Consider the following 18,057-nt stretch of genomic DNA (forward strand, 5'->3'; position numbering starts at 1 on the left):
ATCATGCAAAACTACAGAAACAGCTTGTTTTATTTTTAATTAAAACATTTTTTTTTTGCCATCAATTATATACTCTTTACTCTTTTATTTGTTTCAGTCATTTGACTGCAGCCATGCTGGAGCACCGCCTTTAGTCGAGCAAATCGACCCCGGGACTTATTCTTTGTAAGCCTAGTACTTATTCTATCGGTCTCTTTTGCCGAACCGCTAAGTGACGGGGACATAAACACACCAGCATCGGTTGTCAAGCAATGCTAGGGGGACAAACACAGACACACAAACACACACACATACATATATATATACATATATACGACAGGCTTCTTTCAGTTTCCGTCTACCAAATCCACTCACAAGGCTTTGGTTGGCCCGAGGCTATAGTAGAAGACACTTTCCCAAGGTGCCACGCAGTGGGACTGAACCCGGAACCATGTGGTTGGTAAGCAAGCTACTTACCACACAGCCACTCCTGTGCCTATATATACACTTTCTTTTTGCCATCAATTGTAATTGAAAGAATTGCTGCAGGTTGAATGAGGGCAATTGTGGCTTTAGGGGAAATATGAAATGAAGCCATTATTCAACTCTGGCTTATGACATCATTTTGATGATTTCTTTATCTAACTTTGGTATGCAAATAAAAAAAATTCAGTATCAAAAACAGAATAAATATCCCCAATTTTACAGTATCCTCAACCACATTAACATTTCATATAAAACAAATAAACAAACAAACAAAAGTGAGTTATACCTCAAGTGCTGTACTCTGAGTAATCATGGCAGGTAAAAGGTCTTCAAATTCTTTGACAAACGTTGGAGGATTCCAAGCAAGGATCTGCAGTGAGAAATTTACTCACTTAGCACATTACAGTCCAATGTGGTACAGAATAGTCAATACATGGTATATTACAGTCACTACATAAAACATAGTACATAATTATTATAACGGATATCATAATTACTGTGTGATATGTTATAATTACTATATGGCACATTATAGTTACTACATGAACACACTTTTGAAATTTGCTCTAATAAATCTTGAAAGTTAAGGAAGGAAGATGACAATGATAAACAAAAATGATTACAGTTTTATGTAAAAATGCTGCCAGACAATCTTAAAAACAAAAAAGAAAATGCTTTTTACTGTTTAAGCTGGCCATATCCGGCCCAAATATCCTACATGATTTACATTCAAACTGGCCATATCCAGCCTCTCACACCTAACCTACATTGACAGTCTAAGAATAAACTATCACACCGTCGAAACTTCAAAGCTGTAAGATAATGTATGATTAATTCAAAACAATTTGAGTGAAAAAAGTATTACATTTAACAGATTAATCTGAACCCTAAAGGGTTAACAACTGTGAGATGAAAGAGGTTTTACCACAGAGGACATGGTTAGGAGTTCTAACTTAACTACTGGAATTGATTGAAGCATATTGCATTTAATAGCCCCAGTTGCCTGACTTGAAGCTGAGCGGTCAGTGATAGGAAGGATGATTGGCAATGGCATAGCTGTGTGGTTAAGGTTCAGTTCCACTCTAGGGTACTTTGAACAAGAGCCTTCTACTGTGGCTCTGGACTGACATATTCCTTGTGAATAAGTTTGATAGATGGAAATTATGTGGAAGCTTGTTGTATATATATATATATATATATATATATATATATATATATCCCCCTCTCACTCTCTGGGAGAGAGGCACAAGCACATACACAGACATATACACACACGGCAGTAACTTCCGCCTACCAAATTCAATCACAAAGCTTCGGTCGTATATATATATATATATATATATATATATATATATATATATATATGGGTACTGTTACTACTACTACTACTATATGGGCTCTATTCCCATAGCTTGTGGTTGACTCCTGCTGTTCTAATGGCATCTTTGCATTTGAAAATAAATTATTATCTTATTTGTGTGTGTGTGTGTGTGTGTGTGTGTGTGTGTGTATATGCAAAAATAAGAGGAATGACCAGCAAAAGTGGACTCCTATATGCTAGAAATAGATGTCAAATCATCTAACCATGAAAAAAATATGTTCTCAGTAAAAAATTAGCGACACAACAGACTGGAAAAGGGCAAGACAAATGAAAAAATACTAAATAATAAAAAAAAAAACGATTAACCTACGTACCATGGTTTCACCTGTTAAAATCTACATAAGTAAATATCTGCAGGATCATCAGCGTAGTCTGTCATTTATTTTTGCATGTAATATAATTTTAATCTTCGGATTTTTTTTAATATGCTAGACCACTGGTTTTAAGTGATCAATATCAATTTCTACCCTTATTAATAAATTTTAAATAGATACTAGCAGAAATACCCGGCGTTGCCCGGGTTAAAGAGAATAATGAAATCTAAAAACGCCGTCTAGACTACGCATCATCTTTATATATAGAGATGTATATACACACACGCACCCAAACACACGTATATATATGTATATCAATATAAATATATGAAAGTCAATGAAGTTTCGTAAAAGAAGGTGATCATGTACATACTTTCTTGCTGTTGTGATTATAACACCTGATTGTAAACTATGTTCCTTGTTTTCCCTTGTGGAGCATATACAAATAGGTTTTTTGTTGCTGCCCACTCTTGAGCAACCAACATACAGTTGTCCATGTGAGAAGCAGGGCTCTTCCAAGAGAAGACCAGCTACAGACAGTGTTTGACCCTGATATTTGTTTATGGACATGGCAAAAGTCACACGAAGGGGGAATTGTAGTCTTCTGAATGTAAAAGGAATGTCTGCTCCTAATGGAGTAAGAGGAATTCTTGGAATAAAGACGTCATCCCCTTTTGCACATCCAGAAAGAATGGTAGCCTCGATAACGTGTGACATCATTTTCTAAATAATGCTCATCTGTTATGTTCGGGTTAAAATTTCATCAACATCAAAAATATATGAATTTTCATGGGAGTTATGGCCGTTATGCAAAGAATATAATTTCCAAATTTCATAAAGATCCATTCAGTACTTTTGACGTAGTTTTGGATAAGAAAACAAATGACTAATGTGTGTGTTTGTGTGCATGTGTATGTGTGTGTGATGGGTGTATATATGTATAGATATCTGTATGCATGTATATATGTATATATGTGTACATATTACATGTACATCTATATATATATATATATACATCTACACATATGTATACATATACATGTATGTATAGATCTATATATATATACATATACGTGTACATCTATATGTATACATATACATCTATCTCTCTCTCTCTCTCTCTCTCTCTTTCTCTCTCTGTGAAAGTATCTGTCACTACAGTATCGAAATGTGATTGTTTCAGTTAGTGGAATAGTTTCATTTTTAAAGTGAAAGTATTTGACATGAGTGTTTTTGTTTCACTTTTGACACGTAATACTTAAATAGTGGAGGAGATATTATGTTGCCGTGTGCTCGAACTCTGCAAGAAGTTAATAATTTTTTTTGACTAAAACACAACTGGAACCCTAAGTAAGGCATGTGTAAAATTTGAATGAAATTGGTTGCGTAGTTCTCGAGTTTTAGGGATTCACACAGACAGACAGACAGACATTCTCATTTTTATATATATAGATATATATATATATACACACACACACACATTTCAGTGCTTATAAAAAAAACAAAAAATGTTTGTTTATATTTATACATGTTTTTACACATTTAGCTTTAAAAACATCTTAAAAACAGATTGATTTGACAAAAGGCAGTTTAGCTTAATGGTAAGGCACTTGGCTGGAGTCTTCAAGTGATATGGGCTCAATTCCCATAGCTGGTGGTTGACGAATTTTTCTCCTTTGTAATTTACCCAAGATTCTGCTATTCTAATGGCATCTCAGCTTTCAAAATTAAATTATCATCTTATTTGTATGTATACATATATATATATATATATATATATATATATATGGCAGTGTTGGCTATAGCCTAGTCACCCGTATTACGAACCAGGTGATACACGAAGGAGTCATACCCAATGACTGGTGTAGCAGCATCATAGTCAACTTCTACAAAGGTAAAGGTGACGCTTTAGATACAAATAATTACAGAGGCATCAAGCTGTTAGATCAGGTTATGAAAGTTACAGAGAGGGTCATAGCCCAACTAATTAGGGAGCGAATCAATTTAGATGAGATGCAGTTTGGGTTCGTGCCAGGTAAAAGCACTACTGATGCCTTATTTCTAGTGAGACAGTTGCAGGAGAAATACCTAGCTAAGGATAAACCTCTGTACCTGGCTTTCGTTGACATGGAGAAAGCCTTTGACAGGGTCCCCCGATCCCTTATCTGGTGGTCAATGAGGAAACTTGGGATAGAAGAATGGTTAGTGAGAGCTGTGCGAGCCATGTACAGAGATGCTGCCAGTAAGGTGAGGGTTGGAAATGAGTACAGCAATGAATTCCGGGTAGAGGTAGGGGTCCACCAAGGTTCCGTCCTCAGCCCCCTCTTATTTACCATAGTCCTCCAGGCAATCACAGAGGAGTTCAAGACAGGTTGCCCCTGGGAGCTCCTCTATGCTGATGACCTTGCCCTAATTGCGGAGTCACTATCAGAACTAGAGGAGAAGTTTCAGGTGTGGAAGCAAGGTCTAGAATTGAAGGGCCTTAGAGTCAACCTAGCTAAAACCAAAATCCTAATAAGTAGGAAGGTAGATAAAACACAAACCCCTTCAGGTAGATGGCCCTGCTCAGTATGTAGAAAAGGAGTAGGTAGTAACTCTATAAGATGTACCCGGTGCAAGCTATGGACACATAAGAGGTGCAGCAACATCAAAGGCAGGTTAACTAGCAAGTTAGTTTTTGTTTGTGGCAGATGTTCAGGTGCAATAAAGACTGCAAACAAACAGGAAACAACTTCTATCTCATTCCAGGGTGAAAAACTCGAGGTAGTCGATAGCTTCCGCTATCTGGGCGACCAAGTTAGTAGTGGGGGTGGGTGCGCTGAAAGTGTAGCTGCTAGAATAAGAATAGCCTGGGCAAAGTTTAGAGAGCTCTTACCCCTGCTGGCGACAAAGGGACTCTCACTCAGAGTAAAAGGCAGACTGTATGACGCATGCGTACGAACAACCATGCTACATGGCAGTGAAACATGGGCTGTAACTGCTGAGGACATACGTAAGCTCGCAAGGAATGAAGCCAGTATGCTCCGTTGGATGTGTAATGTCAATGTGAATACCCGTCAGAGTGTAAGTATCTTGAGAGAAAAGCTGAACATTAGAAGCATCAGTTGTGGCGTGCAAGAGAGACGATTGCGCTGGTATGGACATGTGGTGAGAATGGAGGAGGATAGCTGCGTGAAAAAGTGCCACACCCTAACAGTTGAGGGAACCCGTGGAAGAGGTAGGCCCAGGAAGACCTGGGCTGAGGTGGTGAGGCAAGACCTTCGTACATTGGGCCTCACCGAGGCGATGACTACTGACCGAGACCTTTGGAAATGTGCTGTGCGTGAGAAGACCCGGCAAGCCAAGTAAGATCGTTGCCAGTGCCCCTGGACTGGTTCTTGTGCGGGTGGCACATGAGATGCACCATTTTGAGCGTGGCCGTTGCCAGTACCGCCTGACTGGCTCCTGTAGGATTTTCGAGCGAGATCGTTGCCAGTGCCCCTGGACTGGCTTGTGCGGGTGGCACATAAAAGACACCATTTCGAGCGTGGCCGTTTTCGTGCGGGTGACACGTAAAAGCACCCACTACACTCTCTGAGTGGTTGGCGTTAGGAAGGGCATCCAGCTGTAGAAACTCTGCCAAATCAGACTGGAGCCTGGTGTTGCCATCCGGTTTCACCAGTCCTCAGTCAAATCGTCCAACCCATGCTAGCATGGAAAGCGGACGTTAAACGATGATGATGATGATGTATATACCTTTCAGTTTTACACACATATATATGTGCGTGTGTATGCGTGTTTGTTTTTGTCCCCCAACTAGTGTTGATTTGTTTACATACCTGTAACTTAGTGGCTCAGCAAAGACCAACAGAATTAGTACCAGACTTAAAACAATTAAGTACTGGGGTCAGTTTGTTTGACTAAGTATGGAACATGGATGTTAAATGATGATAATGATGATGGCGTACCTAGAACTATGCTATGGAATGTGTCCTTCCTTTTATATAAGATAGTAAAGTTTGAGTTGGCAGGAATTTCATTGTTGTTTCTAGCAGGTTCATAAAAACTCAATTGTTGGCTCATTAGTGATGCTAGTAGTGGTGGCAGCAGAGGTAGGTGGGTGGATTGGTGGTGATGTTGAGGATGGTAGAGGAAGAGGTGAAATTAATAGGAGTGAAAAGAGCAGATGATGCAGGTGATGTGATGGTGGTATTAGTATTAGTAGTAGTAGTAGTAGTAGTAGTAATAACAGTACCTTAAAAATATTGGGGAAGTACTTTGAGAGGATGTTTGTCTTATAACACAGTGTTTCAAGGTTGTCTCGTAAAAACATAACAGTATCGAACACAAAATGACACTGGTTGTATTTCTGGCTGAGGAGTTGTCCGAAGAACAAGTCATATGCAGACTGAGGGTCATGCACCATGGTGCTACCTGCAAAAAAACAAAACAAAAAAAACAACAACAACATAAGTCAACATTATCTATCATGTGTTTTGTTTCTATGTTAAATTCTCAAAGCATCTTCAGGTACCTTTATTCCTAACACATAAGCATATTACTAGGAGAGGGTTTAAACTCAGAACATCAACATCTGACTGAAAAGGCATGTGAAGACAGTAAAGACAATGAATGAATGACCTGAACAAAAGTATTACTCTCTCTATAATGGACAGGTCAAAGGATAGAACCTTAACTAATATGAATGAACTCTTCCCAGAGGTAAAAATAGGTGTGCATAGGGCTAACACTCCTGTAGAGGCATGTGGCTTTGTGGTTAGGGTGTTGGACTTATGATTGTAAGAGTGTGGTTTTGATTCCTGGACTGGGTGTCATGTTGTGTTCTTGAGCAAAACATTTCATTTCGCGTTGCTCCAGTCCACTCAACTGGCAAAAATGAGTATCCCTGCGATGAACCAGTGTCCCATCCAGGTGAGTTATATATATTCTATGAAACTGGGAAACCAGCCCTTATGAGTTGGTATGACTCAAGAAGGTAACTTTACCTTACCTAACACTCCTATGTATATAAAAAAAAAAGCAAAGGTACAGATGCATAGATGACAATTCAGAACCAACAAGATCTGGAAGAACAAAGCCTTCCCTCAAGGACACAGTGCAGCCAGATCCAAAAGGAAACTGCAAAACAGGGGTCCAACTGGATTGATGCGGAATAGGCAGCTCATAGTTGAGAGCAGTAGAGTAAAGTCATTGACGACTGATGCTCCATAGGAAGCAAAGGGCTTAAGAAGAAGAAGAACCATCTACAGTGGTTCTCAGCCAGGGTCCATATGGTTAATGAGGGCCCATATAAGATTTCTGGGGGTCCATGCAACAAAGTAGTAAATTGGGTATACACAGTAATATATTAAGGGTCCAGGAAATAATTTTGATTTAAACATATTTATTGCTAGAAACAGCTCAGTTTTTTTTCTCTAACATTTTACATAGTTCAACCTAAACTAGTTAATGTTTGAAAAACAAATTAGGAGTTTTGAAAGAAGTATCTATAAAACTAGTTTGTAAACATTGAATGACTATGGGGGCCCATCAGAATAAAATAGAACTCAAAGCAGTCCATAGATAAAAAAACGATGATAATAATAATGTTTTCTGATTTAAAAACAAGGCCAGCAATTTGAGAGGGAAAGTGATAGTGGATTACACTGAACCCAACTCAGCACTTGACTGGTACTTGATTTTATCAACCTCCAAAAAGATGAATGATAAAGTTGAGCTTGATAAGATTTGAACCCAAACTGAAAAGTGGAGGGAAAAATACAGCAAGATATTTTACCAGTTGCTCTAATGATTCTGTGAAGCTGCTGTCCCTGAATGATGATGATGATGATGATGACAGTTTTCCTTCAAAGTGATATGGGAAAAAGAAACAGAATAAGTGGTGATTGTGTATTTTTTTACAAGAATTATATATATGTGACTACGTGAATAGGCATAGGTGCGGCTGTGTGATAAGAAGCTTGCTTCTCAACCATATGATTCTGGGTTCATTCCACACCATGGCACCTTGGTGAGTGCCATCTACTATAAACTTGGGTGGACCAAATTTTTGTGAGTGGATTAGGTAGATGGAAACTAAAAGCTTGTCATATCTATGTGTGTTTGTGTGTATGCATTCCCACCACTGCTTGACAACTACTGTTGGTTTGTTGTCCCTATAACTTAGCAGTTCATCAAATGAGACCAACAGAATAAGTATCCAACTTAAAAGAAAACATGTACTGGGGTTTATTCATTTGACTGAAATCCTTCAAGGCAATGTCCCATATCATGGCTACAGTCCAATGATTGAAACAAGTAAAAGGTAAAAAAGATCACAATCTAACTGAGATGAGATGTTTGTAATCGGGAGAAGAAACTTTATGCTAAGTTCAAATATTACCATGGTTAAGGTATAACATTCAAACGAGTAGTCAGTTAAGAAAGGTTAGCAATTAAAAGCTCAAGCAAAAGTCTAAAATCGAACACTTACCCAACCAATTGTCAAGAAAAAAAAAAAGGGAATGTAAAAAAACTCATCATCATCATCATCACCATCAACACTTAATAACTGTTTCTATGCTGACATGGGTTGGAGAGTTTGACAGAAACTGGCAAGGCCAGGGGTCACACCAGATTCCATAGCCTGTTTTAGTTTGGTGTCTCCAGCTGGATGCCCTTCCTAACATCAACCACTCTACAGAGTGTACTGAGTGCTTTATACATGGCACCAGCACACACACCAATGCTTTTTATATGACCCCTTGGTTTCAGGATCACAATTTTGTTGTGGTGGGTGGGTCTTCTGAATGCACTGCATATATCAGTCCTCTGCCATCTTCATAAAGTTCAGCCATTTGAGATCAGTCTTAATACTTCACCCCATGTCTTCTTGAGTCTCCCTCTTTCACAGCTTCCCTCCACTTTAAGAGATCATCACTTCTTTAAGCAGCTGTCTTTATCCAGCTGCATCACATGACCAAACCAGTGCAGTCTCCTCAAAATTAATAGTAAAAATGCCAAATCAGACTGGAACTTGGTGCAGCTCTCCAGCTATCAGGTTCAGTCAAACCTGTAACCCATGCCAGCATGGAAAGCAGATGCTAAATGATGATGATGAATGAAGGTGAAATAAAAGAAACGATACTAACTGTGGTTAATGTAAAACTGTAGGAGGTTAACAAGGATTCTTGGTGTTCGGTTATTGTCTGTTGTCAGATTTGTAAAGAGTCTCTTCATCTCTGTAAATATCCTAGGGGTCTGTTCCTTGTCAACTTTACACACAGCATCTAGAATGTTCACAGTTTCTATCAGGCACTACAAAGAGATGGAAATGACAGGTGTTCAGTCTGGAAGCACACAGATATTTATTATAAACATGAATGTATAAAAACATACTATACACACAAACACTCATAAACAAACATACAGTAAACTCCCTCTTATCTAGTACTCAAATACCCATGACTTTCAAGCAACTGCTTGACAACTGGTGCTGGTTTGTTTCTGTCCTTGTAACTTGGCAGTTCATCAAAAGAGACTGAGAGAATAAGTATCAGACTTGAAAGAAAATAAGTGCTGGGATTGATTCATTTGACTAAAACATTTCAAGAATTTGTGCTAATTTGTATTTACTAATTAATTGTCATTAAAAGAAAGTTTGCACTGTATCATAAACAGATTGTTACTTTACTAAGTACAACATTTTGTCTTACTGTATTTACAGTATCTGTAATATATTAGGTTAATAAAGCTTATTGTTAGTCTACATTATTCCATAAGTAGCATAGGGCTGGTTTCCTGGTTTCTCAGGCATATATATTTCTCCCTGAATGGGACACTGGTCTATCACAGGATAACTCATTTTTACCAGCTGAGCAGACTGGAGCAACATGAAATGAAGTGTTTTGCTCAAGAACACAATGCATTGCCTGGTCCAGGAATCGAAACCACAATCTCACAATCATGAGTCTATCACTCTAACCACTAAGTCATGTTCCTCCATAATAATAAAGCTTATGTTTTACTTAATTTAATTTTTATTTCTTCCTGTTTCTCTAATTTCCACTATAATTCAAATTTTAATGATAAAATATCGAGTTTTAATGTATATACAATTCTTTAATGAGCTTTGTAAGGTGCTAGGGTAATTTAAAGCATGGTCACTTATCTGGAAAACTCAGTTATCTACTCACCTCCTGGTCCCAGTGGTGCTGCATAAGGAGGAGTTTACTGCATAAACATGTGCATCAATACACTAAAAAAACATGCATAAACGTGCTTGCGCGCACACACACACACATGCACAGAAACATACATAAACACACATGAATACATGTACTGACATAAATACATACATACACTCTGTAAGGTGGTTGGTGTTAAGAAGGGCAACCAGCTGTAAAAACCCTGCCAAAACAGACAGTGAAGCCTAGTGCAGTCTTCTGTCTAGCCAATTCCTGTCAAACAGTCCAACCCGTGTCAGCATGGAAAACAAATGTTAAAAGATGATGATGATGATGATGATGATAGACACAAATGGAAAACAAACAAAACACACACACACACACACACAGAACATGTATGAAGCACACACAATCCGAAATGTGTGCACATTAGCAACATAACACACACACACACGGTATAAATAAAGACATGTAAGCAATCAAATTTGTAAATGCACACTCTTGATAACAGACCCTGTCTCAAGCTGTATAATCATTCACACAGAGATCCTAAATAACTGAAACATGTGAATCCTTACAGCATTCTGGAAATCAATATCAGCAGCAATCTTGGGTTCTGCAATAAAGAGAAGAGATGAAAGCCTTCACATCCTCCTTGTAATATGACAGTAAACAACATTTATTACCTAAGATAAAAAACCACAAAAGTCCAAGTAAACCAGTAATGGTTTACATTTAAAAAACATATTGTTAGATTTTGGGACGGTCATTTTTTTTCTTGCCAAATAAACACACACACTATATATTTGTTCTTCACTCATTTCTTATTGTTCTTATTTTATTTTATGTCCATTGTCTGGAAATCTTTTGTCACACATCTGTGACCTCTTCAATGACTCTTCCATCTATTTCCTCCTGTTCTGTTCAGTTCATTCTGATGGAAAAGTTGCTGAAGACGTCACAGTTGCCTGACAAAAGATTTCCAAACAATGGACATAAGATAAAACAAGAACAATAATAAATGAGTGAAGAACGAATATATAGTGTGTGTTTATTTGGTAAGCAAAAAAAAAAAAAAAATTACCATCCCGAAATAAAACAATATTTCACACAATTTCACATCAGGAATCTTGGAAAACAAATTCATAAACATTTAAAAACATTAGTTCAAAAATAATAAAGTCCTTCTATTATAAGCACAAGGCCTGAAATTTAGTGGGGAGCAGGTTAGTCAATTACATCAATCCCAGTGCTTAACTGGTATATATTTCATCAATCTTGAAAGGATGAAAGGCAAAGTCAACCTTGACAGAATTTGAATTCAAAAAGTAGAGCTGAAAAAAATGCTATGTATTTTGTCTGACATACTAATGATTCTGCAAGTTCACCACCTTTATGGTTTCAAATTTTGGTACATGGCCAGCAAATTTAGGGCAACACCTTTGAGTTCAGAAATAATAATAATAATCACTTCAAATTTTGGCAGATGGTAATAAAATTTAGGAGAATGCATTTGAGTTTAGAAATAATAATTGTTGTTTCAAATTTTGGAACAGGGCCAGTAATTTTTGAGGGGAGGGGAGTTAATTACATTAACCCCAGTATTTGACTGGTAGTTAGGCAAAGTCGACCTTAGTGGAATTTGAACTCAGGATGTAAGGACAGATGGAATACCAGAAAGCATTTTTTTCTAGCATGTTAATGGTTCTGCGAGTTTGCTACCTTAGAAATAGTAATAATGGTTTCAAACTTTGGTGCAAGACAAGCAATTTTGTGGGAGGGGTAAGCTGATCACATTGACCCCATTGTTCAACTGGTGCTTGTGTTATTAACCCTGAAAGGATGAAAAGTAATGCCAGCCTTGGTGAGATTTGAACTCAGAATGTAAAGACAGACGAAATGCTGTTAAACATTTTGCCTGGCATGGTAATGATTCTGCCAGCTCACCACCTTTAGAAATAATAATAATAATAATCCTTTCTGCTGTAGGCACAAAGCCTAAGATTTGGTGGGAGAGGGATTAAATTGACTCCAGTACACAACTGGTACTTATTTTATTGACCCCCAAAAGGGTGAAAGGCAAAGTTGACTGCAGCAGAATTTGAACTCAGAATGTGAAGACAGACAAAATGCTGCTAAGCATTTTACCTGGCACAGTAACGATTCTGTTAGCTCACCACTTTTCGAAATAGTAATAATAATAGACATTAATAAGGATCAATCTGAGACAACAAAGAGCAGCAGACCCATTAATGTATAAACACAAACTGGTGATTATAACATTTACATTAAAAATCTTAGCAGTTGATTTAGAAATTGATTCATTAGGATTATTTCTCATTTCAAACATCAAACCAAAGTGGGATACCTTGTTTTGTTTTACATCAGTAAAATGGCCTATCCTATTAGTGCTAATCATCATCATCATCGTTTAACGTCTGCTTTCCATGCTAACATGGGTTGGACGATTTGACTGAGGACTGGTGAAACCAGATGGCTACACCAGGCTCCAATCTGATTTGGCAGAGTTTCTACAGCTGGATGCCCTTCCTAACGCCAACCACTCAGAGAGTGTAGTGGGTGCTTTTACGTGTCACCTGCACGAAGACCAGTCAGGCGGTACTGGCAACGGCCACGCTCAAAATGGTGTATTTTATGTGCCACTCGCACAAGAGCCAGTCCAGGGGTACTGGCAACGATCTGGCTCGAAAATCCTACGACGGCCAGTCAGGCGGTACTGGTAGTGGTTGACAAATTACTTGTAAAGCAAATACGTCACTTATGGAAACTAAACAGTGCAGTTGAAAGGGTTCTGTCAGTAGAGAAAATTTCTCTCTAGTCACAGACCTGGTCAGGGCTTTTTCTTTTTGTGTTTCAAGGTAGACCACAGTTTACTCATGCAATAAATCTACCCTTTCCATGCCATTAACCTTTTAGCATTTAAATTGATCATATCCGGCCAAAGTAGTCTGCTTGTTTTATGTTCAAACTGGCCAGATCTGGCCTCTCACACCAACCCTACAATATCATTCTAAAGATTAACAGTTACCTCATCAAAATCTCATAGTTACAAAGTAGTGCATGATTAATTCAAAACAATGTGAATAAAAAAAAGCATTAATTCTGGCAGAATAATGAGAATGCTAAAGGGTCAATGTTTTTCAAAGGAAAGACAAAGATCAATACAACTTAGATCCATTGGATTTGAAGATGAACACAGACTGTAAAAGGTTGGAACAAATGCCACATTTTGGCTGTTATGCTACTATTTCTGCCAATCCAACACTCTAGATTGGTGGTTTATTTTCTCAACGACTGAAAAATGAAAAGCAAAATTGACCTAGGCAGTAGAGTAACTGGCTGAATCAATTTATAGCATCTAATTTGAGAAGCAAGAATGGTAGATGTCCTGTCAATCTTTCATGTCTTACATGAGTGCTTATAATGTCTCTTATCATTTATGCTAAATAGTTAAAAGTTAATTCATCAGTTCATATGGTTCAAATAAGTGTGTGTGTGTGTGTGTGTGTGTGTGTGTGTGTTGACAAGAGAACTGAAACATTTCAGGCAGGGTATTTTATCAGAGAAAATGTATTTTCTCCTTTCTTCTCTATCATAAGGCCCAGAAGTTCCAAGTCTTCATGGCAAACAGACTTACTCAGTTTTGTTTAAATTGACAACAGCTTAGCCTGTTTCCATGTATGACATCTATTTGGAGTGTAGCCTCTAAAAAAAAAAAATCTAAATAAAGTGTTGTGTAGTAGAGTAAAATTATCAAATATTTACATTGATCAGACTAACAGTTTAAGTCTAACTCACTACACACATTTCATTATAGATCTGGTCAGGACACTTTATTCTGCATCGCTCATTTCATTTGTGCCTCAGAAATAGGTACCAGAACTTAAGTTACCAGGAATAGGTTATAGGTTTGTTTACATTCTCATAACTTAGTAGTTTTGGCAAAAAAGTGATCAATAGAATAAGCACCAGACTTCAAAAAGAAAAGTACAGAGTGGGGGTGGGAGTGGGGGTGGGGAATTTGTTTGACTAAACCCTTCAAGATGGTACTCCAATATGGTTGCAATCCAATGACTACAAGGTAAGCAATAAACGGAATAAAATATTATACTTACTTCTCTCACACTGGTCAAGGACTCTAAAGCAATAGTCAATGACTCGGCTTGTGAGAAGAGCAAATTCTTTGGGTAGTGCTGGGCTGAGAGAGATTGAGGATGTACCCTGAGAGGAGGTTAGTGACTGCAGTTCATCAGATGTTGACGATACAACTGGAATAGTGTGTTTCAGCCATTGGTAGAGCATTGAAAATGTGTACAAGTTCAAGAATTGGTCATCCGTATTGTACTGGGCTGTGGAGAGAAGACAAAATAACAATGCTTAGATAGGTTAATTTTACAGTGAAAAACATAAAAGAGTTTATTTAGTGGTTTTGAAGGTAACACCATTCTGTCAGACATGTTAAGGGGTACAATAGCAACAGCTGCACTAATGTGGGAGAATATGGACCCCTTGAAATTTGATACAATGTTTTACATTTTCTGTTATATAAAAAATAATAAATGGAGTTTAAAGCAGGTGATAACAAAAGAAGAAATTAATAAGATCATCATCATCATCGTTTAACATTCACTTTCCATCCTGGCCAGGCAGGAGACTGCACCAGACTTCTGTGTCTGTTTTGGAATGGTTTTTATGACTGGATGCCCTTTCTAACACCAACCACCGACAGAGTGGACTGAGTGCTTTTTATGTGGCACAAGCACAGGCAAGGTCAGTTTTGGAATGGTATTTATAGCTGGATGCCCTTCAAAATGCCAGCCACTTTACAGTGTGGGCTGGATGCCTTTTACATGGCACCAGCACTGGTAGGGTCACCAAGTAACTTGCAAGACGAAGATCCTATGAGAGAGGAGGAGGCATTGGAGGAGGTGATTTTGTTTTAAATCATGAAAGGTTAGAGTGCCACAGAGAGACAGAAACAGGTGTCTTGCTGTAGAGGAAGTACATGGTTACCTGGCCAGATATACATATACATGTATATATATATATATATATATATATATATATATATATATATATATATATATATATATATATAGAGAGAGAGAGAGAGAGAGAGAGAGAGAGAGAGTAATCAAGAATGAGGAATCAGATAGTTAAAGAAAAAAAAAATCAAATGAGAATTTACAAATGAGATGAAAGAATGTATATCAGTCAGAAAATAAGAATCAGACATACAACAAAGGCTTTCCACAAAATGAGCACTAGTCACATGGCAAGCATCAGTCATAAAACAATGACCAGTTGTGAAAGGAAGCAAAAAATTACTAACCAACATTCAGAACAGTAAAGAAGTTTTTACTAGGAGTTCCATCAATTTCAGAGACCAATGTAGTTTTCTCCTTCTTGAACAAATTCCTTGTGTAAGGATTTGGAGCCTGATAACGACTGGCCTCCATTAACCATGTTGAGATAAACTTGTTTACTTCACCAATGTCATCTGTTAACAAAGGTTAACATCAATTAAACAATGTTCAACATCTGTTAACATATATTAACAAACAATGATCAACATAAATAAACAGTAGTCAAGGTATTTAACAGTGACCATTATCCAGAAACAGTGATGAACAACCATTAACAAAGGACTATATCCATTAATAAACAAACATCACATGTTCAATTTTTCTTGTATGGAAAATTACTGGTTTCTTTTTTTTTATACTATATATATAGTTATCATTATTAAGGGGCTAAATGTTTCTGTGCCTTCAGGATCTCAAAAAGCTCACACATAGTTCTATATTCACTAGGGTTAAGTAGGTGAGAGTTAAATCTTTCCCAGGATAGGACACAATCTATCAATGCCCTGGAAGATATGGTAGCTAATCTCTGCATGTAGGTGAACTGAACTTTAATAAAGTACTGAGGATCAAATGTCCTGCTAACAAACAACAGAAACAAAACACTTGTAATTACATATGATCTCAAGACACCTGACATTGTAAACACCTTATCCACTTGGATAAGCTGCTATTTCATTTCAACAGACAGAGTGGTTGAAGGATGATTGTTCCAAAAAGGTCAAGAGTTCAACTCCTACCATCACTATTGCCTCTCACTTTCAGTTACGTTTGACTAATTTGAAATATGAATAACTGAATAATACCAAGTTTCATGGGCTAAGATACTGCACTCATGAGTTAAAAGGTCTTGTTCATTTAATATCTGATTTTGTTTCCTGCTAGCATTGGTTAGACAGATATTTTGGGGCAATGTTTTTTTTTTTGCAGCTAGATAAATCTTCCTGTTGCCAACTGTAACTTGTTTTTCAATTAAAGGATTTGTCTTTTATCTTATAGGCTTTCAAAAGTGTAGAGGAACTGAATATAATTTCAACAAGGAATATAAACATTTGTCACCATTTCACTCAAGCAAAGCCATGGGATATCAACATTCAGATATGCACACACACACACACACACACACACACACACACACACACACACAGTGGGTTTCCTACAACTTCCATCTGTCAAATTAACTCACAAGGCATTGCTAGCCCTGGAGCTGTAGTTGAAGCCACATGTCTGAGCAAGCTACTGTGTAGTGGGATTGAACCAGAAATAACAATTCATAAGTTTAAACTCTTGTTGAAGTATAGCACAGATCTATTATGCAGTAGAAACTAATATGTTCCATAGAGTCAATCCAACAGTGGAATAAATAGCCAGTCTGACATCATGGTTAAAATGAGTCAGGGAAGAAATTAGCAGAGTGATCATTGGAATTGGTGTAACATGCTAACACATCCTAAAGAGGTTAATGGTGGATGTATAAAGTTGGTTCTATTAACTCTTGCAGTGATGTAATATGGAACACAGAAATTGGCAGCATTGTATAAAAGCCAACACAAATAATAGGCAACATTGCATAGGATCCAAAATAATAACTGGGAGCATTGCATAGGGCTCAACACAATAAATGATAGCACTATATAGGACCAAACACCATATAACTGGTGACATTATATAAAGCCTAACACAATTGCCTGTGGTATGATATAGGGCCCGATACAATAACTGATGGCATTGTAGAGAGGTAGTGGATTTGAAGAGTTATTAAGGTATTGGATACAATGTACCACAATATTTGATCCAAGTTTCAATGTTCTGAGTTCAAATCCAGATGAGGTCAGCTTTGTCTTTTATACTTTTTAGAGGTCGATAAAAAACCCATGGTGGTGAACTGATAAAACTGTTTTAGGGTAATGGACATTCTGACAGCAATACTTGGAATGTCACTTGTACCAAGCTGCATCGGCTCTAAAGAACTGGCCTTCTCCTTGGACAATGTTGGTGGTATGGAGAGGGAAGACTTCCATGTATAGGCAACTGCTAGTCTTCCACAAGAAACCAGAAGTATTACTCAGAGCTGCAGACACAGATTCCTAGTCAACCCTTACTGCTGGAGGCTACTATTTTTAACTAATGCAAGAACTGGTACCATTTTATGTACCATTAAAACAAGTGGTGGCGTTGTAAGTACCAGTACAATATCTGGTGGTTAGGGTTCAATCACATAACATTTTTGAACAGTAGTTGTTGATCTTTCTCAATCAATTCTTAAATTATTTTAATGGGTCTGTTATGAAAATTGACTTCACGTAGTGTATCTAGAGCAGGTCTCTATGACAGGTCACCAACACTCT

General features: G+C 37.5%; 1 protein-coding gene across 3 annotated transcripts in view; it reads right to left on the bottom strand.

Moving 5' to 3' along the window:
• Window positions 1-18,057, bottom strand: part of LOC106869255 (AP-5 complex subunit zeta-1) — a 77,560-nt gene that overhangs the window by 25,289 nt on the left and 34,214 nt on the right. For all 3 annotated transcript variants that reach the window (XM_089352221.1, XM_089352223.1, XM_089352222.1), the window contains 6 exons: window positions 15,679-15,846; window positions 14,462-14,695; window positions 10,904-10,941; window positions 9,291-9,456; window positions 6,395-6,573; window positions 752-835 (listed from right to left, as the gene is read on the bottom strand). In XM_089352221.1, the coding sequence (XP_089208347.1) occupies window positions 752-835; window positions 6,395-6,573; window positions 9,291-9,456; window positions 10,904-10,941; window positions 14,462-14,695; window positions 15,679-15,846 (869 nt within the window). The remainder of the gene's footprint in view (window positions 1-751; window positions 836-6,394; window positions 6,574-9,290; window positions 9,457-10,903; window positions 10,942-14,461; window positions 14,696-15,678; window positions 15,847-18,057) is intronic.

Source organism: Octopus bimaculoides, chromosome 5 (assembly GCF_046866305.1).
Source record: "Octopus bimaculoides isolate indiv1 chromosome 5, ASM4686630v1, whole genome shotgun sequence".
Lineage (NCBI taxonomy): Eukaryota > Metazoa > Mollusca > Cephalopoda > Octopoda > Octopodidae > Octopus > Octopus bimaculoides.